General features: G+C 47.0%; 2 protein-coding genes and 1 long non-coding RNA gene across 6 annotated transcripts in view; 2 read left to right on the plus strand and 1 right to left on the minus strand.

Moving 5' to 3' along the window:
* Positions 1-558, plus strand: part of LOC116084263 — a 6197-nt gene extending 5639 nt beyond the window's left edge. Inside the window, exon 4 of the long non-coding RNA XR_004116056.1 lies at positions 524-558. This is a non-coding gene — a long non-coding RNA (uncharacterized LOC116084263). The remainder of the gene's footprint in view (positions 1-523) is intronic.
* LOC116084262 (dual specificity protein phosphatase 13) overlaps positions 1-4199 on the minus strand; it is a 6785-nt gene extending 2586 nt beyond the window's left edge. For both annotated transcript variants that reach the window (XM_031361113.1, XM_031361112.1), the window contains exons 1-3: positions 3964-4199; positions 2951-3168; positions 1466-1673 (exon numbers count right to left, since the gene is read on the minus strand). In XM_031361113.1, the coding sequence (XP_031216973.1) occupies positions 1474-1673; positions 2951-3168; positions 3964-4112 (567 nt within the window). In that variant the 5' untranslated portion in view covers positions 4113-4199 and the 3' untranslated portion in view covers positions 1466-1473. The remainder of the gene's footprint in view (positions 1-1465; positions 1674-2950; positions 3169-3963) is intronic.
* Positions 4200-5978: 1779 nt separating this feature from the next.
* The window catches only part of Samd8 (sterile alpha motif domain containing 8), a 44030-nt gene continuing 40518 nt past the window's right edge, over positions 5979-9490 (plus strand). The window contains exon 1 of one of the 3 annotated variants that reach the window (XM_031361100.1): positions 5979-6241. In XM_031361100.1, coding sequence (XP_031216960.1) covers positions 6068-6241 — 174 coding nt within the window. In that variant the 5' untranslated portion in view covers positions 5979-6067. Of the gene's footprint in view, positions 6298-8390; positions 8532-9490 lie in introns of those variants that run through there. The other 2 variants (XM_031361101.1, XM_031361102.1) reach the window with 2 other exon arrangements.

Below are 9490 nucleotides of genomic sequence, written 5' to 3' on the forward strand. Positions count from 1 at the left end.
AAATCCAGGAGGCACAGATCTCCTTTTGGGGCCTTATTGCCTCTTATCCTTTATCAGGATTTTATCCCTGATATTATGGATGTGACTAGAGTAGACGAGTGTGCGTGGCAGGTAGGTTTGTTAACCACGGCTTATGGAGAGAGAGAGAGCTCCTCTTCACAGCCCCCTCACGTCAGGGCCTCAGCCGTGGGGTTGCTGGGTACAGTTGCACAGCCTATGTATCGCAAATCTCTGAGGGCTCTCATGGCACAGACAAGTCTGTGGATATCATTTCGACAAACTGTGCAGTGTTGCAGCCCTGCTCAACCAACTTCCCCCAAACCAGCTGTCTGATGGGCAAGACACTGAGGTCAGACGTCAGGGTGTCTGATATCCCAGGCTAAGGGAGCAGCGTGACAGCGCATGCTGTAAAATCTGCTGCTCTGCCACGTGTCTCCTTCCTGTCTGGGGGAGGGGGAGAGAGCAGGCTGTGAATCTACATGGGGAACACATCCTTGGTCACTAACACCAGCATATTTCATAGGAAGTGTGTGACAGTGCAGCCTGGCTCAGCTGCTGTCTGGGAATTTGGTAAGTCCTATAGGCTCTCAGGAGAGACTGGGCAGCACCCAAAAGCAGGTAGGAATACATATATATGTTCACACATACACACACACACATATATATACACACATATATATACATACACATACACATATGTGTACATATACATATGTGTATATATAGTATTATATAAAAATAGAATGTATAATTATATTATATACTATATAATTATATATCATATACTATAAAACACACAGTATATCATATATCAACATATAATAACATCTATCATATCTAATATGGTATACATGATATATTATATATCATATATAGTATTATGATATACATATATCACATAAGACTTCCTAACACTAACCTTTTCTCCCTCCTCATTCTCTTTTATCCACCCCACCCTCACACCTGTGTGTGTATGCATGTATTTGTGTGTGTGTGTGTGTGAGAGAGAGAGAGAGAGAGAGTATGTGTGTCTTTGCCTTCTACCATGTTTGAAATAGGTTATCTTTTTTTTTTTGTCTTTCATTTCATATGCCAGGTCCACTAACTTCCAGGGACTCGTCTGTGTCCCTCTCTCATCCCACTACTAGGTCCAGCCTCATGCATGCTCTGGAGATTCAAACTCAGGTCCTCATGCTTGTGTGGCAAGTGCCTTATCGGCTGAGCTGTCTTCCATCTTCCTCTATTCTCTGGAGAGCTAATGGATCCAGGTGGGAGGATTTCCTGCCGGGCCCTGGTGAAATCTTGAATGGACGAGGGGAACACAGCAGTTTGGGAAAGGGAGTGAGTCCCAACTTCAGGCACACATAGCCCTGCTAATCAGTTTCATCCCAGGCCCCCTATCCAGGCCCTCAACTGACTTCTTGCTGCCAACCACACTCGGCTTTGCCTCCTTGGCCTGCCTTACCTGGCTCCTCAGCTCTGACCTGCACCCCGAAGTTGCTGGTCCAGCTGGCAGAGCTGGCGGAGGAAGCCACGATTGGGGAAGATCCATCGGCGCTCCCTCACAGTGTTTATGGCCTGCTGCAAGGACAGTTGCTGGCGGAGCATGAGGTAAGCCAGGACCAGCGTGGCGTACCGGCTCACACCCACCACGCAGTGCACCAGCACTTTAGCTGAAGAAGACACGCAGGTGAAGTACTCCTCCCTACCAGCCAGCCCACCCAAGGGATGGGGCCAAAAATCCAAAGTCCATTCCTGAACCTGTCTTGGGTGTATTATGGGACCTGCTACAAGTTCCTCAGCCTCTTATGGGCCTCAGTGTCCTGCTCTTTCAAATGAGTAGACTCATGTCTGCTTTGCTAAAGTCTTGAACTTCAGTCCAAACCCTCAACATGACTTACAAAAACCTTTGAGACCTAGCTGTTCATCATCCTGCACCTTACCTCAGCCAGAGCCTACCTCAAACCTCAGCTCTAGGAACACAGGCTGACTGGCAGTTCCTTGGCGTTGCTATGACCTCTGACCTTTCCCCCTGATTTTGGTCTGACTAGCCTTTACTCATCTCATCCAGCCAGTCTCATCTCAGACATGGCTTCCTCTACCAGCTCTCCCCACTACTGAGGGTGTCACTGGCATCACAAAGCCATCAGCCCTTCCTGCATGTGACCTAAGGAAACGGCTGTGGAGGGAAATCCCCAACACCAGGGTCCTCTGGATTGAATATTTGTGGAGCTCTTCACTTCTGCTCTCTCATATCAGCAACATTCAGAATACATCACTGTTTGATTAGCAAGTTCTACAAGAGCAGATGCCCCGGCTTACTTAAGTCTGGCTTCCTAGAATTTAGTTCTTTCCTTGACAGTGGTGAGTAATGACCAGGTGACAGATGAATGGATGAAGAAAAAAAAAAGTCAAAATGCTTTGGCTATTACAAAGCAACGTGAACCTTACCAAATTTCTCATCATAAAAAAAAATATGAGGAAACAGAAACCCAGAGAAAGACACACTGGCTTGTCCAGGGTCATAGAGCAAAGTGGCATGGCTGTTTCCCAAGATGAACCTACAGTAAGGGCTCCAGCCTCTCCAGACCTCTGTGCCTTGAGAATATTATTTTGTTCATTTGGAAGTACTTCGGGGCAGGCCTCTGGGTACCACATGGTACTGTCCCAAGGCTTCCTGATGCAGACTAAGAATTGTTCCTATGATCCGGAGACCTGGCTTCTAGTCTCAAGACTGCTCCTAACTCATTATGGCCTTGCTATTTGGTCTTACTTTCTCCATCTGTGAAGCAATGCCATTAAAAAACGCTGAGGCATAGAGGGGAAGTTTGTTTTTTTTTTTTTTTAACAAAACAAAACAGGGATTAGAGGATGCTGAGGATGGAGAGGAAATTGGATATCCCTCCCACAAGTGAGCAGAAAGGAATAGGGGTTTGGCCTCAAGTCCTACCTCCAGGTGTGGTGAGGGCTCGGTGGATGAAGTCAGCTGCGGAGGAGAAGTAGGAGCTGATATTGAAATCGGGGAGGTCGTGGGCTGGGATCCCCAGGTAGCTCACACTGCTGCCATAGAAGTCAGGACCCCCCTGACAGTAGAGTCCCCCGTGGGCGGCATTCAGCACATGAGTGATCCCCAATTTCCACAGCTCAAATCGGTTATTTGCGGTGGCCCTGAGAAGGGCAGAAAGGGGGCTGGTTTTGGGCTGAGCCTCTGGGTCAGGAAGGAGGTTTCTTTGACCCCTGCTTTGGGAAGGGTGAAATCATAAGGGTAAAAAGGGAGCTAGGATTCATCGATACTGAGCTGAGTCTGCGGCTCTCCGCCCCAGCCTCAGAGATTTCTGTTGGTAAAGTTGGTGCTGTAGGGGGTATTTTTGACCCCTTTTGTTGTCTCGGGCAGCCTGCCCCCAGCAAAGGCAAGAAGGAAAAGATTGCTTCAGCCCTGAGAACTAGCTACCCCTCCCTTCTTGCCACATGTCCTACTACTCATAAACATCATCTAGAGTCACTTAGTCACCACGTCATACCTGCTACTAATCTACAAATATTTAGAAATGACACCTTTCCTGATTCATCCTAAGTCAGCCTTCTCCACCCACTCAGTGTCCACAGGAGGCAAGCTGGTGCCAAAAAAGTATGATCTATGTCAATGCCATTTTATATTCCAAATGTTGTTGCCTGCCAGACTGTCCGGTTAGTTGTCTTAAGATGTGCCTGAAGACCCCAGGGATCTTCTGGCCAGGAAGTCTCTCAGATCTTCCCCCTAAAAACAAAAACGAAACGCTCGGGCTCCCCCTAGTGTTAGAAACTGGTCACCGAATCGCTCCTGGCACTTAGGAGAAAATTCCTGGCCTGGGGCAGGTTAGAAGCAACTAGTTCTCCTGTGGCCTCTGGCCACCTCCTCAGGTGAAGATGTCAAGGATTGCTACTTCTTGCCCGACTTCTACAACCCTGTCAGCAGCCACTCACGCGTCTCCGATGAAAAGGTTGGGCCAGACTTCATCCACTCTGCTGCAAGAGGCTCTCCCGGCCCTCAGGAGCTCTTCCAGCTGCAGGATACTGGGGCAGGGTGTGGCTTCTTTTTCTTCCCCAGGTTTTGGGATGGAGGCATCAGCCATGGGCCAGCTTGCCTACGCCCTCTGCCCGCGGTCAGGTCTGCTGTCCTGTGTTCTATCTCCTTGCCAGAGATTGACATTGACAGGTGGGACAAAGTGACTCAGCAAGTCCCAGGGGCCTCCGAACGGAGCAAGACCTATTTCCCTTGAGCTGACTCCCATCCCTAAAGTTTCCGAGAACATGGAGACTCCCCTACAAGTCACGATCTCTCTCCATCTCCGTCAGTTCTTTCTGTAAAGTTTAGGGTTTACCTGCCCTGGAGAATTGTTGCAAGGGTTAAACAAAAGGTTCACTGTGTCTAACATAGGGCAGGTGCTTCGAAATAAGTTCATTCGTAGATTTAGAGCCTGCATAGACGGGTTCCGATGACTAGAGTTAAAGCAGAGAAAAGCACTGAGGATCGAATGTTAGAAAAGACCCTTGCAGGCCTACGTGGGCCACAAACGGGGCGGGGACGCCGATGTCTGCTGTATTGGAGCCTTTGGACTGTTGAGCACAGGGGACATTGTCTGAGTTGTGGAGTCACAGAAACTTAGGCACACATGGAGGAAAGCATCTGACGTGTGTCCGTAAGGTTCACATGCAAGATTTGAACAATTGTTCTATAATGAAGATAGGAGATTTTTTTTTAAAGAGAAAGCTGATGGATCCTGTTATGTCTCAAGGCGCTGAGAGTCCTTGGACATCAGAACCATTTTTTATAGACTTATTATTTTTATCATTAAAAATATTTTATTGGTACTGGAGAGATGGCTTAGTGGTTAAGAGCACAGATAATACCTGCAGGCAAACATTTATACATATAAAGTAAGTTTTAAAATTATGTTTGAGTGCCTACAAATATGTATGTGGGCTACGTGCATCCCATGCCTGATGTGTCCAGAAAGGGGGGATTGGATCTTCTGGAATTAGAGTTCTAGATGGTTATGAGGTAGCATGTGGCATTGAACTTGAGGCATTGAAGTGTCAGGGTATTAAACCTGAGTCTCCAGCAAGAGCAGCAAGTGCTCTAACCACTGAGCAACCTCTCTATCCCCATAGAAACATGGGGAGGAGAAGAGTCCTCTGCCTACAAGGGCTGCGGGAGGGAGATGAAATGTTTTGTGGTGTCTCATGCAGCATGATGGAGCCCCTGAGGGTTTATGAGCATACTGGGCATATTCCTGGCTGCCCCTGCTCTCCTCCTGTCCATCTTAGAACCTGCGCCCGACTCCTTCAGAACTACCAAAGCTGGTCCTGCAGCTGCAGATGGCTTTGGATGTGGACTCTGCCAATGTTAGGCTTGGTTTAGAAGGGAGTGTTCCATCAGGGTAGGGTACAGTAGTAGCAGGAAAGAACACAGGTTCTGAGGACAGCTTGGATACGTTTTAATTGTGCTACACCAGGCTACAATGTTTCTTGGCTTTTCTATGTGTGAGATCTACTTGGCAGAGTTGAAACAACGATTTAGAGTATAGTCTCTAGCACAGACACAAAATAAAGGGGCAATAAATGGGGCTAGTCAGTGGTGGCACTCGCCTTTAATCCCAGCACTTGGGAGGAAGAGGCAGGTGGATCTCTGTGAGTTTGAGGTCAGCCTAGTCTACAGAGTGAGTTCCAGGACAGCTAAAGCTACACACAGAGGAACCCTGTCTCGAAAACACCAAAAGGAGGAAAAAAACAAATGATGCTATTTGAGGACTGACTGAGAAGGGGCTAGCCCGTTCAAAGGATTCAGAATAGCCTCTTCCTAGGTTCCAACCCCAATCAGCAACCCACAGTTACTCTATGTTCGTTAAAACCCTTTGGTGAACTATGCTTAGGTATGACGCATGCGCGCTCATCCTCCCCCTTTGTTTTTCCACCCCACTCCTCTTCCGGTTTTGGACCCGCCCCCTCCCCGTAGCGCCCCTCCTCCCGAAGCAGTTCCGGTTCGGCTGGCCGCTGCTGGCGGCACGGCTCGGACGGGGCCGGAGCGATGCCCGCTCGTAGCCGAGCCGGCTCCCGCCTGCGCTCCGGCTCCCTGCCCCGGCCTTCGCGTCTGCCTCTCGAGGCGCTGTGCTCCGCCTACGCGCCGAGGACCCCCGACTCCGACGGCGCCTTAGACACCGGCTCCAAGCTGGGTCCCGGCAGCCCGGCTCCCACCGCGGAGGTGAGCGGGCGCCGAGGCTGATGAGAGGGGAGATTGGGGGGCGCCTGCAGCCAAGGGTGAGTGGAGAGCCGGGGGAGCTAAGGGCTGCGGGGAGACGGTTGGGGGAACCAGGGGAGGCCGCTCTGGAATGGAATCCGGAGGAAATCAGGGGGTTGAGCTGACCCGCGGGCAACAAGAGACAAGGCGCAGGGGCTGGGCCCTTTCTACCCGGCTAGGGAAGAAGGGACGTGCGAGAGGGGTCACCGAAATCCGGACCCGGAGGAGGAGGTGCCCTGGGTTGTGACCCTAGAGACGAGGGATAGGAAGAGCTGGCCCCGGGCCGCCTGTAACCCGCATGAAGGCAAGGCAGCCGGGTGGGACTGACAGCCACCTGACTCGGTGGGAATGGTGACTGGCTCTGCAGGGCCAGAGTTAGGGTTGGCTGGAGAGAGGGAGGTGCTGTCGGGTGGGAAGTCGCTTGGCCTTAAAGGTTAGAGAGGGAAAGTCCAGGAAAAAAAGGAGCCCTTGGGGGATCTAATTTAGGGCCTTGGCTTTTTTACACGTAAGTGTCTTTCAAGGTGTCAAAGATCTGGGTAGTGGATGAGGGCTTTGGGGTTTGCCTGTTTGGGATCCTTTTAAGAAGCTGGATTGCGGGGGGGCGGGTATGCATCGCCCTCTGGTGCAGGGACTAGGAAGGCGATTGGAGAGAGGAAGTGATGGTCAAAGAAGAGGGTAGTGATTTGTGAAAATAAAGATGTCACTCAGATTTCTTCTGACGCGAGTGGTTTCTTCTCTGTGCTTCGTTCTTAAGAAGGTTCAGATGTCAGTCAAGTTTAAGTCTTTTAATACATTACCTTTAAATTTTAAAAATTAAACCTGCAAGGGGGAATTTGGACGCTTGGATTTTACAGATAATTCAGTGTGAATTGTTAACACTTGAATACAGCTTGAGTTTACCCACATATTGGCCACATCGTGGAAATTCTTGGGTTAAGAGGGCATTTACGACAAGAAGTGAAACCACCCAAAGTCCAGACACCTACAAGATCGTCCCATTTGTAACTCGAGGATTGGGGTTACCTTGTAAAAATTTTGAGAGGTAATTTAACAGCTTTTTCAGGATCAGTATTCTCTTGCTATTTAGCAGATTTTTTTTCTCATGGATGGAATTTTTTTCTATAGTGATCTAGAAACACAAAGGCAGTAAGGTGAGGTTATAGTTGGCAGCTGACAGAAGGAGCGGAGAGCCACACAGGTGCTTCTTCTACAAGATGTAGTACCAAGGCTGTAACTCTGCCAGAAAAGTATCAATCCCAAAACTTTGTAAGAAATGGTATCATTGAGGCTCCTTGTAGCTTATCAGATAGGTTTGGCAACATTGTTGGGCATTTCTTTTCTTTTCTTTTTTTCTTTTTTCAAGATTTATTTATTATAAATAAATACACTGTAGCTGTCTTGAGACGCAGCAGAAGAGGGCGTCAGATCTCATTGCGGCTGGTTGTGAGCCATCCTGTGGTTGCTGGGATTTGAACTCAGGACCTTCGGAAGAGCAGTCGGTGCTCTTACCTGCAGAGCGCCATTGTTGAGCACTTCAAAACCAACTTTTAATTATTTTCTACTTTAAATAAGCCTCTGCTGCTTAATCCTCGCAAGATGATCATTTACTGATTGCAACAAGCTTTTAAGTTGGTTTCTGTGAATGGACCTTAATATCAGACCAGCAAATGTCCAGTGGGATCTGTAGGTGAGGGATTTTTATGTAGCATTATTGTTTATGTTTCTGTTTTCCGTGATAGACTGGGGACCTTCAAAAGAACTTATTTTTGTATTAGCTCTGATTTTTTTTTTTTTTTGGAAGCAGTCTTGATGTGTAGCACAGGCTTTAACTCAGGATTGTCCTGAGTTAGCCTCCTGAGGGTTTGGATTACAGGCACGTCCTACCTCACCCAGACAAATTTAGCTGAGTAAAAATTTTGATGTATGAAAATTTACTGAACTGGAATACAAGAATTCTGCAAGGGGTACCATCCCAACATTACAAGATTAAAGAGAGAAACTGTTGGAGTTATAACATTAATGGGTAATGGTAATAAAATTATGCCTAATGATGGCTGTTTTTATTTCCGTTTGTCAGCTCTCACAGCCACCTAATCGTGAAGAAAATGAGTTTTACGGTAAAGCAGATCCTATAAGGCAGAAGGTGCCTTTACAACTGCAGTGGCAGAATTGACAGGAGCAATTAGTGAAATGACTTCAGGAGTGCTGATTCTCCTCATTCTGCAGAGCTTCTGTGCATGCTACACTGTTGCCTGTAAATACCTTTATTTTGATGTTAAGCCTTCAGTACTTTGCTAGCTGACTGAGACATTGTCCTGACTCTTCTCAGAGCTAGGATTGAACAGTTTTTGAGAAACTTGTTAAATCCAGCTGTTACTATTTTGTCTTAGAAAAATGCCGCATTAAGCTGTAACTAAGCCTAGAGCGTTTTCATAGTATTTAGGAGGCTCTGGGTTCAATTCCAAGTAGTTAGAGAAGGAGAGCCCTATTAATTAGTGTTTTAAAAATCTTCTTAAGATTTTTGCTTAAAAGCTTGGTATAATATATGCCATTTATTAGTAGTTGTAACTAGCATGGCTATTAACTTAAAAGATGTCTTTTCTGTCTTCTAATTTAATTTTAAAGGTTAACTAGTACGTTTTCTTGGTATGTACTAGATTATGAAGTTTTGGTCCAGATTATTTTGTTACATTGACTAGATTTGGAGAGAGGACGTACAAAAATAAAGATTTTAATCTGGGCACGATGGTTTATACACTTAATCCTGGCACTCAGGACAAACTAAGAGGATCAGGAGTCAAGGCCGACCAAGCTTGTCCCTGTCTCAGAAGGAGGGGAGGGAAGTCAGACAAACTGTAGTTAAGTTGATAGCTTTTTCCTGGTGTGCTCGAACGCTAAATTCAATTGCCAGTAAAAAATAATGCCAAACTTGTCAATATGTCAAACTGCCAGCCCGACTAAGAATCAAGGTTTTGTAGATTCAGCTTACTGGTGTGCTGGTACTAGTGTGTTTTAGGTCAGGAATGTTGCACTAAATTTCCCACGAAACTTTGATTGCTATCAAACTTTTGGTGTAGCCAAGCCTATAAAAATTAGCCATAGTTGTCTGTCACATTTTCACTTTATCTGTGAGGATAGAACTAGATACAAGTCAGTGGTAGTAGCTCTGATTTAAAGGTCAGATGAAGCCAGACGAGATTTATGTTCCTTTAA

Source organism: Mastomys coucha, unplaced genomic scaffold (genome assembly GCF_008632895.1).
Source record: "Mastomys coucha isolate ucsf_1 unplaced genomic scaffold, UCSF_Mcou_1 pScaffold9, whole genome shotgun sequence".
NCBI lineage: Eukaryota > Metazoa > Chordata > Mammalia > Rodentia > Muridae > Mastomys > Mastomys coucha.